This window comes from Eleginops maclovinus, chromosome 12, assembly GCF_036324505.1.
Source record: "Eleginops maclovinus isolate JMC-PN-2008 ecotype Puerto Natales chromosome 12, JC_Emac_rtc_rv5, whole genome shotgun sequence".
Classification (NCBI taxonomy): domain Eukaryota; kingdom Metazoa; phylum Chordata; class Actinopteri; order Perciformes; family Eleginopidae; genus Eleginops; species Eleginops maclovinus.
The window spans coordinates 10370902-10386152 of NC_086360.1; the positions used below are offsets into that span (position 1 = coordinate 10370902).

The 15251-nt window shown below is 39.9% G+C and overlaps 2 protein-coding genes across 3 annotated transcripts; one reads left to right on the plus strand and one right to left on the minus strand.

Annotated features, from left to right (window-relative positions):
- Positions 1 to 62: 62 nt before the first annotated feature.
- On the minus strand, positions 63 to 7495 carry zgc:152968 (uncharacterized protein LOC564848 homolog). Of its 2 annotated transcripts, none has more exons than XM_063898299.1 (16): positions 7261 to 7495; positions 5270 to 6648; positions 5087 to 5182; positions 4445 to 4700; positions 3669 to 4009; positions 3415 to 3552; positions 3224 to 3338; positions 3055 to 3123; positions 2831 to 2971; positions 2558 to 2671; positions 2388 to 2461; positions 2175 to 2279; positions 1896 to 2011; positions 1476 to 1614; positions 649 to 769; positions 63 to 410 (listed from the first exon to the last, which is right to left on the minus strand). In XM_063898299.1, the coding sequence occupies exons 1-16, from the start codon at positions 7409 to 7411 to the stop codon at positions 322 to 324; spliced, it is 3444 nt and encodes a 1147-aa protein (XP_063754369.1). In that variant the 5' UTR covers positions 7412 to 7495; the 3' UTR covers positions 63 to 321. The 2 variants fall into 2 exon arrangements, with proteins under 2 accessions (XP_063754369.1, XP_063754368.1); XM_063898298.1 differs by having other exon boundaries at positions 4445 to 4703.
- Positions 7496 to 8039: 544 nt separating this feature from the next.
- Positions 8040 to 15237, plus strand: poli (polymerase (DNA directed) iota). The gene is given in 11 exon segments (XM_063898300.1): positions 8040 to 8260; positions 8402 to 8527; positions 8613 to 8777; positions 9133 to 9279; positions 9605 to 9841; positions 11954 to 12132; positions 12204 to 12295; positions 12383 to 12516; positions 13135 to 13349; positions 13881 to 14249; positions 14251 to 15237. Coding segments are annotated over 11 exon segments (2142 nt in total). The 5' UTR covers positions 8040 to 8166; the 3' UTR covers positions 14635 to 15237.
- The last annotated feature ends 14 nt before the right edge of the window (positions 15238 to 15251 follow it).

Consider the following 15251-nt stretch of genomic DNA (forward strand, 5'->3'; position numbering starts at 1 on the left):
ACATTAAATGGTGAATGCCCATTGGCTGGTGTGAGCTTGTTAAAATGAAATAACACACAAACTGATTTCATTATGTGCCTTTACTTGGAAAATACTGATGACACCCCACCCTACAGGTTTCAACAAATACGTATATATGGGCTGCAAATCAAAATGTAACATACAGGAAATACTGTAAACAATATAAATCAAGTGATGTAAACAAACAAAAAAACAGCCCTCCAATGTTTTTAGAACACAATAGATGTGACATATACTTGCATGACAGCAAGTGTTTTATACATGTATGAAAAGTGTGGTGATTATCCAGGTTTATTGCCATCATTTTTTAAATTTTCCATCTTCTTTGACCCTCCATAACATAAGCTCCATGCAGGCAGCAGCATCGTCTGCGGTGTCATGGCCACAAACTGGGAGAAACATGAACACAGTGTATTTTAATAAACATACATATTATCAAAAACATGTATTAGCTATTACACCCATTTTTATAGTATTTACATTCAAATGTTCTATTCACTTCATAATTTGCTGATCTTTATTTATATTATTTTATATCTTGTACTTATGTCCTGGGTAGCATATATTACTTTATACATATTAAAACAGCGATTTGTGTGCAGGCTGTGGTTATCCATGATGACCCACCACTCTCTTGGATGATTCTCCTGAGGTAATCAGCAGTGAGTTTGTTGAGGGTCAGCTTGTGAGGGGGGCCCAGGCGATGTGGGAAGACCACTGATGTGTCTACCACCATCCCATGGAGCAACTACAGCAAAAAGGAAAATATCTGAGGCTTTTATTACTGGGTCTAGCCTCTTTGATCTACTGAGGGTGATTCAAAGTCAAACCTGTTATATAATAGTTTTTAAAAAAAACAACAAAAAAACAGTATACCTGATGAAAAATTAACAGACTTTCAGAACTTTGACCAAAGAGTAACATAATGTTGAATGTTAACTACAGTACAAGTTATTTAATATACAGTATAAACCTGTTCCAACACATCCTCTGGTTTGTCTGGTGCAGTTGTGTCAGACATGATGATTAAACTTTCCCTTAACATGTACCATAGTATATTCAGAGTTTGAATTTCCTCCCAAGGTAATTACATAAAAACACCCTATAAATTCTGGTTATCAATAATCCAAACTAATTCGCCATTAAAAATGCACTCTTGGCATTTGAAAAGCAGGTTTTGAAAATGTGGCATGGTAGTGAAATGTAATGAATATATCAAAGCATGAATTAAGCACAGGGATACTATGACGTGACATTAAAAAAGGGCTCTTTGAAGGGAAATTGCTTGGAGTTTAGCATGCGGTCTTAATGAATATGACTGACTTTGCTTGGTTTCAGCTTCATTTTAAAAATCATGGACTCCACTGGTTAGTCAGTATTACACATATGACCTGTTGTGGAAGATTTGACGCAAAAGAAGACCAATAGCGCCGAACAAAGCTTATAGAAGTCACCTTCAGGGCATAGAGGTCTGTTTCCAGGCCGTGTCCAATAAGAATGGTGTCTGCGCTGATGAAGCTCAATAAGGTCTCCTGCACCTCTCTGAGGGAGGTGAGGTTTCCTTTAAGATCTTCGTCACTGATGCCTGAAAACCTTTACAAGTACAAGTGTCACACAGGCGTCTGATAGAGGGTGCCAATTAAATATAAACACAATACAGTTGCACTGAAAATTGGACATTAAATCATTTTAGAAATGGTAATGATAATGTCCAGCCTCTATGGTATTGGCAAGACAATTTGCTTTAACTGCTTACATCTATATTTGCTCATTTAAGAACCAAAACAGTTTCAGATTTTAAATTGGCTGTACAGAATGCGTTTGAGCCTATAGAAAAAGGGAAGAAAACAAAGCAAAGTATCTATTAACATTACCTGGTGTTATAATCAATGACTTCATAATCAGGTTTGACGAAGGTATCATAGACGACTTGCAGATTACAGTTGACCACAGTCACTCTGGACAGCTCCAGGCCATGAATGGTATAACACTGAGGAGAAAAATGTACACAACAATTGTTTTGCAACGCCAGCTATACATTCAAACATGTTAATTAACATTTTGTGTAAGAATTTCTCTGGACATATCGCTATCATTAAACATGCACAAATGTGTTTGGTAATCAAGGGAAGATTTTTTTTAAAGCGGATTACCATTTCACAATCCAAGGAGTAGACCCTATGACAGCTCGCATCTGAGGGATGTCTTGGGACGGTCGACACAAACCCATCCAAGCTGATAAAGTCATGGACATGCAGCTGGTGGAGACAAAATAAAACATTTGAGACATTTACCTGCTAATTCATTTGGGGATGTTTTAAGGGGATTCAATGTATAGAATAATTTCTCAATCCAGGTTTTCTTACCTTAAACACCTGACATCCAGGGGCTCCCATGACTCCTTCACAACAGCTGTAGCGGGTCTCAACTCCACCTGGCACTAGTGAAATCAAAGCATGTACAATAATCTGTTGGTGTTAGCTGCACAGTAAACATTTGAGATGTTTTCCAGAGAATAAAACTAAAGTAAACTCACCCTTCTTTGTAACTCCTTTCCCATAGTGGTAGTTGCATTCCTCCTTACGAATGTGCTTGCCCGTTTGGCTCACAGAGTAAGTAGCGCCACATCGGCAGCAGATCCTCTTGAGGGCTTTAACAAACAAAACCGAAAAAGCACATCAGCAGAGTAAAGGGTACATTGATAATAAACCACCATTGCATATACCGCAGAGGTGTTGTGTGCCCTCTAGTGATACAGTATGAGAATAGCATCAATTGCACTTTGAGGGTGTATAACGATTTCACTTACAGTCCGCGTGGCCTTTCTTGTTGTCAGCAAAAAGAACAGCACAGCCAGGTTTCTCTGGGTGCTGGAAAGGAAAGTTCCTCTCAACCAGCTTTTCCTCAGTCAAAATATATTCCTTCAAGCTCTCATACAATGCTGTATCATCTGCATGAAAAATAAATTCACTGAGAACCTGTTGAAATATGTTATAAATAACAAATGCATTTAAATAACAAAAATATTCTTACCATGTCCTTTAAACTTCAGATTAAGGGGAATGTTGCCTTTGGATTTTTGGCTGTTGACTTCATTTTCATCTGGACCAGAAAACATTTGATTAAATATAGCGAGAAAAATAAAATTTCTCCCATTTTATGACGGTGTCACGGTTATGAATGGGTTCCTTAAAATGCTCACCTTTATCAGCAACGGCAACTTGGTTCTTGAGCTTCTTCAGTGCATTTACAGCAACACTCATATATTTGAGTTTGTTCATACTGCGATTATAAACAGCCTTCTCTTCAGCAAGTGCCTATAACACACAAAAGGGATACAAATTAAAATCTAAACTGTTTCAGTGAATTTGAACTATAGTGGTGTAAGCTCACCTTTTCAAAGGCATCGTTAACATTGGCTGTTGTCTTGAGGAACTCCTCTGTAAACAAGTTGACATAACGTTGTCGGGTGTCATGGGGAACTTTGACAGTCTCGCACTGTTGCTTCATCTTACGTTTAGTAGGCACCAGCTAAAAAGGATAAATTCATTATAGTAAATTTAAAAGATTAAACATGGACAACTGACACTACAAGTGTAGTTCAAGTCTTCAGTTCAGACCCAACAAATCTGCTTTGCATAGATCACCTTAAGGCCAGCATTGACAGCAGTTTGAGCCGTAGTGGAAGTAGTTGGACTTGAATGTGCTGCTGCAAAGGCAGATGTCAGTGAGGGTTTACGTGCCGGTGCAGGGATGAGCACAGGTGCTGTTGTGCGGTATCTTTGCATGGGGGTAACTACAGGTAGAGGGTACATTTGTCTCACAGCGACAGTGCTTGTAGGCACCTGACTGATTGGGGTTAGCACTGAAGTAACTTGGCCGGAACTAGAAGTGACAGGCAGAGGAAAGGTGCCTTCTGGGAGGATCAAATGCAAGTTGTTGCCCACTCCAATCACAGCAGTTCCCAAAGATATGTAGTTCATGTAAGCTGTGGAATAAGATAAAAAAAAACAAAATTGAGATGTTATGCACTGGGCAAAGCTGCTCAAACACACAACAGGATAACAATTTTCCTCAAGATTTTGCAAAAAAAAAAACCAGACATGAAATACTGCTTGATTTCCATACAGTAGTGAAATAGCAGGACTCAAGATGCAAGGTTTTCATCCAATTCTGTCACACATTTAAATCCAATTTCAGGAAAGCAGTAAACACAAATGTGAATGAATGCTTGTTTTCCTCCACTAACATATGTGATCATTAGGAATTGCATCATAAAGATAAGCAGTAGGTGGAACCAATTCTCTAGTCTGAATGTAACTTTTTATAAAGAAACCATCTGATGTTGACAATTAAATGGTAATCTTTCAACAGCAAAATTTTTTTTAACCAATCTCATCCTCCACAGCTGATGGATACTTACTATTTTGCACAGGAGCGGGCTGCATGTATCCAGTTGTTTGAGTTGAAGACAAAGGTGCACTCTGGGTCTCTGGCCTCCTCTGAGAGTTGGGGTGAACCAGATGCTGAACACCTTTAACTGAAGCTGTCAGCATCGAGGCTCTCTGCTGGACCTGCTGGACCTCAGAGGTGATGGAGGACTGGGAGGCAAACCCTGACACCACAGGCCCAAGCAAGGGAACCAGCACCTGGTGTTGAGGTCTGCTCTTACTCGGTGGCTGCTGAACAAAGCAGGTAAAAAAAAAAAATTTGATAAAGGAATTATGCTAAACATATACATTTGTTATGTGAAAAGGGGTAATGGCCAGTCTAAAATATTTTCATTTTGTACATGTACGGAGAGATCCGATAAAAAATGTTTTAATCAGTAATAGGGAATTTATGTTATCCTGGTTTTCGTATTGAAAAAAATGATAATTTCCAGCATACTTGTTAAAGATGGAAATTAGCCTACAAGAAAAATTATGCATTTTAAATATAATAACATTTTTGCAGAATTTTATACTATTTTGTTTGAGTTCATCTTTTTAGCTTTTGTCAATTTATTTATTCCTCCTCCAGTTCAGGAGTGCCTCCACAAACATCAGCCATGGCATGAGAGTACCTCTATATGTTTGACTTCATGAGCCACCCTCTTCTTCCCTGGCAATGCTTGTTGTTTGACATCTAACTTGTTCTTCTCTTCATCCATAGCTCCAATCTAAAAATGATAGGGTGATGGAAAAGATTTTTATTCTGGGAGAGACATTTCATTATCTTGGATCTGGAGTGACCACAGCATACATACAGATACGTCTGGCTGCTCCTCATCTTCCTTATCCTCGTTGGCCTCCATGAAGATCCTGTAGCATTCCTCCATTGGGTCACTGTCTGACAGCTCTATAGCCGAGTAGTTGAGTTCATCGTCATCAGAGCTAATGTATACAACACTCCCAGTCGCTTCTTTCACCAAAAGCTGTTCAGTGGATGGGGATGCCGATTCAGCGCCATTAGTCATACTTGATGCTGATGACTCATGCCAAGCTTGAGCGTAGCCACTGTCTGAAGCTGACTCAAGGAAGTTTTCAGGTTCAGCAGCTTGATTGGGTTTTTTCCTACATGGTGAGTCTGAATTAGCATCTGAAGCGAGATTAAACAGTGAATTCTTTGGTGGAAAATGATGCGCCTGCAGAGGATTCATTTGCTCAGCACAATTTTGCCGATCACACTGAAGAAATTCAACCTGAAATGTCTTTTCTTCCTTTTCAAAAACCAGATTGTTCCAGTTAACTTGCTGGTCTAAATTGGAAGGATTTGAAGGTTCAGTAATTTTCTCAACTACTTCTTCTGCAGCCTGAAAGCGGTCTTCTGAAAAGCCAGTTGACTCAACTGCACTCGCATCAACTGGTATATTTTCACATTGTTCGTTCTCATAAAGATTAATAAGACTTTGAGTTTTTCCAGCTACGCAGTTAATAGAAAGTTTATCTCCTTTTATCTTTGATGCAGGTTGAGATGTAACTTTGTATGCCTCAGAATTAAGTAAAATGTGTGTTTTTTCAACTCCCAATTTATCTATTTCTTCCTTGATGTATTTGCCAGCAACAGAATCACCGGATTTCTGCGCTCTCACTATTTTGTTGTCAGGAGAGGGAGGAATGTCGATAATTAGGAGGCTGTCTTCATTGGAGTCATCAAGTGGCTCTGGTGATGGCGAGAAGAATTGGTCAGGCTGACATACAACTGGTTTCTTATTGTCACAAGGAACAGCCTTTCGTGCCCTTTTCAAACCTTGTCCATTTTTCACTTTTTGCTCTTTAGCAGCTGAGCTGTAGGAACCTACGCCAGCAGAAAAGTTGGACAGAGGGTCATACTCCAAATCAGTCCTTGGTTTTGAATTGTCAACTACGTATTTCCTTTCTCGGGAGTACGTTTTTCTAAAGGTTGTGTATGAAGATAGCCCACCGGTTCCTTTGCCTTTAAGTTTACCTGCAGTCTCAGATGTGGAAACAGAGAAAGCAGTTGCAGTGTTTATGCCGTCTACCTGTACGGTCTGGTAGCGTGACAGTCGCTTTTGCTCCTGAGCTACCTCATGCCTTACAGTTTCAATCTCCTTGTTAATCCTCTCCAGCTCTTGGAGGCAGTCATCTTTGGTCTCATCATTCACTGCATAGCTATTTTGCACTCCTGTACAAAAGGAAAAATTATTAGCATTATTGGTATGTTGGTACATAATACAGGGTTAAACAAAGCTCTTTCAGAGTTAAACATAAGTGTGAAAATTGATCAAATGTACAAATAAAAATACAGGGAACAAGAGTGGTGTAAGAAATAATCAATATATTGAAACGGAACATTAAAAGATAATTCACTGTTTCTGGACGGACCATATTTGTCCAATTCCAGTAGCATACTAAACACACCGCCTCTAACTCTCACTCATTGATGCTGCAATAGTACTAATGTGTGTTTAATAACTGATAAGCCTCAGAAGGATTGCGTAATAGAATAACGTAGGTGAGAACTTCAAAAGTCCGACTCATGGACTTCGAATAAAAGAACATTTCTTACAGTGGCCACTGCTCTTAAAGTGTTCATGTAGATTTCTAACCCTTATCTTAGGTTACAAAATTAAGTTGCGTCATCTTTAAAAGTTACTAGTGAACCGTTCAAAGCACATGTTTAACCCACTTTACAGTTTAATGCCTTTGCAATGGTACAAAAACGCAACAGGCAAAGACAAATAGCGAACGCACACCTGCACATGTTGCTAGGATATCATTAGCTTAAACCACTGACCTGCAAAGTCAACTGTCGATGATTTTTCGGATGCACCAAACATACCCTGCAGTTCCTTGGCATGTTTGTACAAACAGTAAGGTCGCCCACAAAGCCCACGTTTTGAGAATGGACAGTTTATATCAGCAAAAAGACCAGACGAGGAAAACATCAGCGATACAAACACTTCTCGATACCAAACAAACCGTTTGTGACTAACGAACCGTCAACAGGTGCAGCTCCTTCTGATAGAAGCTGATTGACACCAGTCTCCTTTATATGCTCCGGTCAGGCCGCGAAAATCGCCTAAAATAAATATTTCCAGATACGAAATAAATTGTGTTCTTTCCCTGATGTATACTTTTGTGGAGTAAAATTAAAAACATATTTTAGCCTATGGTACCGGCTGTATTGTATAATCCTCATACAGGGTCACACGTGCTCTTCTTACTGCACTGTTAGGTTACATTTGTATTATTATTCCTGTTGCTATTCTTTTTATTATATTAATTGTACTGAATCTTTTGTAACTCCAGCACAATCATTTTCTTGGAATGAATGAAGCATTGACTTATCTTTTCTTATGTTATCTTAAATAATTAAACATCAGCGTTTGTGTATGGCCACTTGGGCGAAATGCAAGTTTACATTTGTTTCCGAATAAAAAGTGCCAAAGCGTCTACACCTATGAGTACAACTAGTTCAATATCCGATTAAATATAATACATATTACATTTCAAGCCATTTGCGTTATGGTGTGGAGCTGGGTTGTAGTTCCTTGTTTCGCCGTAAATCCGCCAATGGCGCTACTGAAAAAAACTGATCTTGGAACCAACAACGAAAAAATATTTTCACTGTTTCAGTGCACTTTCCCTGACGCAAACCACGTATTTAATCCACAAAACGCACACAATTTGAGTTAATGAGATGGCTAACAGCGAGGATGAAAAGGAAGAGGATGACACCGAGTGGAAATACAGTTTCGTGGATTCAGTCCCACTCATCCCAGCTGCTGCTTCTGGTAAAGTGAGAAGACTGGCTAACTGCAGTTTATTTCCGCTTTCATTTGGCTTTTTAACATGCATACAAGAAAACACCTCTGTCTAACACCTATCGTTGTGTGTTGGATTGTGAATTTTGTATGGATATTGTCTTGTTTCAGGTCAAAGTCTCAATAGGACATCAGGACCAACGCCTGCACACAGAGTCATTTTGCATTTTGACCTGGACTGCTTCTATGCTCAGGTGGAAATGATCAGAAACCCTGCACTGAGAGAGGTCCCTTTAGGTAAACAGTTTTAATTCAAAAGATCATTTGTGGTGGAAGAATACACTCTTGCATTGTGCTTTAATAACGTCTCTTAAATTATCAGGTATTCAGCAGAAATACATCATTGTCACCTGTAACTATGTAGCAAGAGATCAGGGCGTCACCAAGCTGATGTCTGTGATTGACGCAAAGGAGAAATGTCCTCAGCTGGTGTTGGTTAAAGGAGAAGACCTGACACACTACAGAGAAATGTCCTATAAACTGACAGGTAGGCAAGATTTCCCCCAAATAAAGCTGTAATATAAATACTGTGTTTAGTGTTTGGAGTCAAATCCAACACAGAACACACTTACAAAGCAGATGTTGCCAATAAATCTCATCCCCATATTCATTTCTCATGTGGGTCTTTGGCTGTTAAGTGATATAAAATAACAGTTGAGTGAGATTAAAACGTGATTGGTGGTAATTTCTCACAATTAAAGAGTCAGAAATATGCTTTTCTGGTTCAAATGGACACACACATGGTCACTCTATTCTCTGATGATTTTTATATGCTATTTTATCTCACATAATTTTTGTTGTCTATTCATATTTACCTTGTTTTTTTTCCTGTCTTCATGTAGAGCTGCTCGTGTCCTACTGTCCACTGGTAGAGAGGCTTGGATTTGATGAAAACTTTGTGGACATTACGAAGATGGTAGAAAGAAGGCTTACAGAGACACCAGAGTCTAACAACCTTTCATTTAAAGGACATGTCTACAACCATACCAGTAAGTCACTTTTGTTTCTCTACTGTGTAACTGTGTTGTTCAAAAGGTTTTTCAAAATGTGTTGTATTTAGCTAACAAATACAACACTCTGTGCTTACTCAAAGAATTGCAAGTCCAGTTTTGACCCAACATTTTCCTCCTCGTTACATCTTATACATCTGGCTCTTTGAAACCAGGAAATTAGTAGTGAAACAAGCCAACAAATACTCTAAAATATTTGCATTGCACTTTCAGTTTCTTCACCTCATGAAACTTTTGGGTTCTCTTGAATACATTGTAGGTTTTACACCAACATATATAATTCTGTTTATCCTTTCCTGCCCAGGTGCAGACGTTGAAGCCCAGGATCACCCAAGGTTGGCTTTAGGTTCACACATTGCAGCAGAGATTAGGGAAGCCATCCAAAGCAAACTGGGACTCACTGGCTGCGCTGGCATTGCCACGAACAAACTACTTGCCAAGCTGGTGTGTGGCACCTTCAAACCGAATCAGCAGACCACCCTGCTGCCAGAGAACATTGATGACATTATGGGCTCCCTGAGCAGTCTCCGTAAAGTACCAGGTACACTCTTTCCGTTTAAGTGTAACTGCAAATGAATAACTTATCAAAATGTCTAGATTCAACCTTTATATACACTTAAGATATTATTAAGTGGCAACCCTCATTTTCACTGACATCAAGTAAATTACACAAAAAAAGAAAATGCATAAAAAAACAACACAAAGGAATATACTTATAGAACAAAAAACAATACAATAATAAAAGTAATTCATACAGTATCTCACAAAAGTGAGTACACTCCTCACAGTTTTGTAAATATTTTATTATATCTTTTGATCGGACAACACTGAAGATATGACACTTTGATACAATGTAGAGTAGTCAGTGTACAGCTTGTATAACAGTGTAAATTTGCTGAGCCCTCAAAATAACTCAACACACAGCCATTAATGTCTAAACCGCTGGCAACAAAAGTGAGTACACCCCGAAGTGAAAATGCTCCAGATTGTGCCCAAAGTGTCAACATTTTGTGTAGCCACCATTCTTTTCCAGAACTGCCTTAACTCTCTTGGGCATAGAGTTCACTAGAGCTTCACAGGTTGCCACTGGAATCCTCTTCCACTCCTCCATGACGACATCACGGAGCTGGTGGATGTTAGAGACCTTTCGCTCCTCCACCTTCAGTTTGAGGATGCCCCACAGATGCTCAATAGGGTTTAGGTCTGGAGACAGGGTTGGCCACTCCATCACCTTTACCCTCAGTTTCTTTAGCAAGGCAGTGGTCATCTTGGAGGTGTGTTTGGGGTCGTTATCATGTTGGAATACTGCCCTGCGTCTCAGCTTCCGAAGGGAGGGGATCAAGCTCTGCTTCAGTATGTCACAGTACATGTTGACATTCATGGTTCCCTCAATGAACTGTAGCTCCCCACAGCCGGCAGCACTCATGCAGCCCCAAACCATGACACTCCCACCACCATGCTTGACTGTAGGCAAGAGACACTTGTCTTTGTACTCGTCACCTGGTCGCCACCACACAAGCTTGACATCATCTGAACCAAATAAGTTTATCTTGGTCTCATCAGACCACAGGACATGGTTCCAATAATCCATGTCCTTAGTCTGCTTGTCTTCAGCAAACTGTTTGCGGGCTTTCTTGTGCATCATCTTTAGAAGAGGCTTCTTTCTGGGACGACAGCCAACAGACCAATTTGATACAGTGTGCGGCGTATGGTCTGAGCACTGACAGACTGACCTCCCACCCCTTTAACCTCTGCAGCAATGCTGGCAACAGTCATACCTCTATTTTCAAGAGACAACCTCTGGATATGACGCTGAGCACGTGCACTCAACTTCTTTGGTCGACCATGGCGACGCCTGTTCTGAGTGGAACTGTCCTGTTAAACCGCTGTATGGTCTTGGCCACCGTGCTGCAGCTCAGTTTCAGGGTGTTGGCAATCTTCTTATAGCCTAGGCCAACTTTATGTAGAGCAGCAATTCTTTTTTTCAGATCTTCAGAGAGTTCTTTGCCATGAGATGCCATGTTGAACTTCAGGTGACCATTGTGAGAACAATAACACCACATTTAACAAACCTGCTCCCCATTCACACCTGAGACCTTGTAACACTAATGAGTCACATGACACCGAGGAGGAAAATAGTGGCTAATTGGGCACAATTTGGCCATTTTCGCTTAAGGGTGTACTCACTTTTGTTGCCAGCGGTTTAGACATTAATGGCTGTGTGTTGAGTTATTTTGAGGGCACACCAAATTGAATGACTGTTATACAAGCTGTACACTGACTACTTTACATTGTATCAAAGTGTCATATCTTCAGTGTTGTCACATGAAAAGATATAATGAAATATTTACAAAAATATGAAGGTTTTACTCACTTTTGTGAGATACTATATATTCCATATAGTGAATATAATTTAATAGACAAAAAAACATAAGTAATATGTAAAATCAAATACTGTTATTTAACAAGCCCTAGATTTTTGAAATTCTTGTGGATCATTTAGTAGAATGTACAATATATTACTTTTTACAGTTGGAGATACTAATGTTTAAGATTACATTTCTAAAATGCCCAAGATGAAGCATGATGAATGAATACATTTTTAAGGATTTTTATAGGTAGCATTTGGACTAAAACTATACTTTCTGTTTAGGGGTGGGTCATCAAACTACTAAGAGACTTCAAGCCCTGGGATTGGTGAGCGTGAAACACCTTCAGCTCTTCCCATTGAATGATTTGGCGAGAGAGTTTGGAGCTCCCAGCGCTCAGCGCTTAAAGAATCTGGCCCTAGGGTTAGATGAGTCAACTGTCACCCCTACTGGGGCCCCTCAGGTAGGCGAAAAATATAATGTATATATATTTCACCTTGGTTTCACTTAAAGGGTATCCTCTTCTTGTTTCAGTCTCTTAGTGATGAAGACTCTTTCAAGAAAATGTCATCAACTAAAGAAGTTTTGGAAAAGACTCAAGAGCTCCTGAGCAATCTGGTGGAGAGGTGAAATACTGTCCTTTTTAAAAAAAATGTTTTACTATTTGCTCAAGGCCACTGAATCTAAACTTTTATCATCGGTTTCAAAACTAGGATGCACAACGATGGCAGGCAGCCTCAAACCTTCAGGCTGACCATCCGTAAATACTCTGCGACTAACAAGTGGTTCAACCGGGAGAGTCGGCAGTCTCCTATCCCAAACCACATTGGACAGAAGATCACCTCCGGTGAGCTCCAGCTCCATGAAGTACTCTGTGCTGCAAGAGCTCAGGATGGCACATTCTAGAGACTTTATTAGGGCCTCCACTCGCTTTAAAAATACGTGAAAGTGTATAAAGCAGTATGGCTGTGCTGAATAGTTTAAAGTCTCATTCATAATTGAGCAAGATGGCGCCGAGGATGGCTGCCGTGTCTCGAGCTCCTCGGCACCATGTATGTTGAGTTGTTGGAGGAGCATGGGACATAAGATTTTCATTGCCAACATATACGTTGTATATGCTGTGCATATGACAAATAAAACCTTGAAACCTTGAAACCTTGAAACATTGACATTCTAAATCAATATTTGATCAAGATTTTAACTGCTGTCAAAACACTGCTCTCCCTCTTGATGCACACAAGAGAGACACACATTCCTATATTTAAGGGGTAGTTTAGCAGCCTGGTAACAGCACCTTAAATTATACTTGTAAAACCACAAAACACTTCTGTTATTTTAGTGATATATGCAGACAAATTTCAAAAATCTCAACAGAAGCTTGGAACTTCTAAATCTCTGCCTGCCATCTCCTTGTCCTACTGTCTAAGGCTGCCCCTAAAGCCTTTTCTCTGTAACGTTTCTGTAGACGGCAGTGAAGATGCTGTGGACCTGCTGCTCCCGCTGGCCATGAAGCTGTTCCACAAGATGGTGGACAGCAGCGCCCCCTTCCACCTCACCCTCCTTAACGTTTGCTTCAGTAACCTGCAGGGAGCTGCCGTCAGCGGAAAGGGCTCGATAACATCTTTCTTCACACACAGCACCTCGCCCAGCAAAACACCAATCTGCTCATCACAAAGCCAGGTAACACAGTGAATAATCCTGTATTACCTCATTCACATCCGGTGCGGCACGGAGTGGCAGCCTGTTACAGCAGCTCCTACTCACCACTAAGTAATTTCCTTATATTTACTTTATTTAACATACTTTTTTTGCTGTTTTGTCTTCATATTTTCCTTTGTAAAGCTGTCTTTGGCTCTGTTGCTGCTGGAGCCCCCTCTGTGGGACGAATAAAGGGATTCTGATTCTTATTTTGTAGTTAAGATAATTTACCTTAGGGTATCTGTAGGACTTAAAACCTTTTTTAGAAAGCATTGAATTTGGGATTTCTTCCTTCCTTCCTTCCCTGTGATGTACAATTGTGGGGCCTCCTTAATGGTTTCCAACACACATTCATTTAGACGGAATGCAGGTAATAAAGTGCATTTATGTGTTTGAAAAATTCTTACAATTAACTTTAACCCTACTGTGCTGGTACATGATGTTTACAAGATTTCCTCTTCTCAGAAATAGTGTGTCAAATAATTCAGCTACTCTTCTTTAATTCTCCAATAGGATTCCTCCTTTCAGAACGGGGATAGTCACTGCTTGGATCATCCGGCTAGCACACACAGCGTGATTATTCAACATACCTCAAAAAAGACAGTAACCACTAAAAGGCCTCGTAGCTCTGAGGCAGCATTACACGGGTTTAAAGGAAAACAGAGCCCTGTTGTTGCTGTAGAAGACACTCGAAGAGTATCCTGCAGCACAGCGATGTCACACCATGAAGAAACAAATGTCCCAGTTACCAATCAATTGCCCCCAAATTTTGACCCCGAAGTGTTCAGGCTTCTCCCTGAGGAAATCCAGAAGGAGCTTTTAACCCCTGCCTACACAAACTATCCCCCAGGTACTTCAGTGAGTTCATCAGCACTCGTTGATTCCCCCCGGCATAACACAGAAGTCATTTAATGACTCGCAAAAAGACATAAAAGAGGCTTTGAACAAATTAGGTCCATCTGACAGGCCGACCACCGTGAATCACCAGAGGCCTGTGGGCACAAGAGAGGACGTCATGGAAGAAGGAAGAATGTCATTTGCCAGGTCTTCTGACTACGATTTTCCAGGAAATGTGGACCCTAAGGTGTTTTCAGAGCTTCCGCCGGATGTTCAGAGGGAGTTGATGTCTGAATGGAAGCAAAAGCAGCCGGTGCTGAAGACGCCCTCATCCAAAAAACCAGGAAGAATCTTGACGACCAAAGACAGAAAAGCTGCAGGGAGAGGTAGTCGGGCAAACAATCTGTTAAAGTATTTCAAACCGAGTTAGAGAGGGACTAGTTACTTCTGCGTAAGATAACTTATGACAGAGTTATCTCTTGTAATCTATTTTGTCATGTTATTTCTATTCAAGAAATTGTTTCAATTGTTCTAAATTGTTTCATTTGTTCATCTATCTATCTATCTATCCATCGAAACAATTTGCTGAGGCCTTTTTTATTTTCGGTGACACTACTGTAAGTCAAAACTAAGCAGAAGTTTCACGACCATTTCTGATGCATTAAACAAATCTCAATCAAAAACAGGTACAGTACTTTTGGATGGTAAAAGTCAAGAAAGGCATGGCAAAAATAATACACAATAAGACTATATGACCCACACCAGCATATCATTACATAGTAATGGGTCATTGATTTGGTCAATTAATGACATATAAGAAACTACAGACTTATGAAGTCAGTAGTAATGCTTCACTGTTGACTTTGATAAACATTTCTGACAAAGTTTATGATTAAGTGTTTCTCTTTCCACTCCTGTATGTAAGTGTTAATATGCAGACGTGCAGTATATTGTTGATAAAATTTTACATTTATTTCAAAACGTCTACAAACTGCTTGATTTGTCTCTTAAACATGCTTGCAATCTCCTTTTACCCGAAGCAGTGTT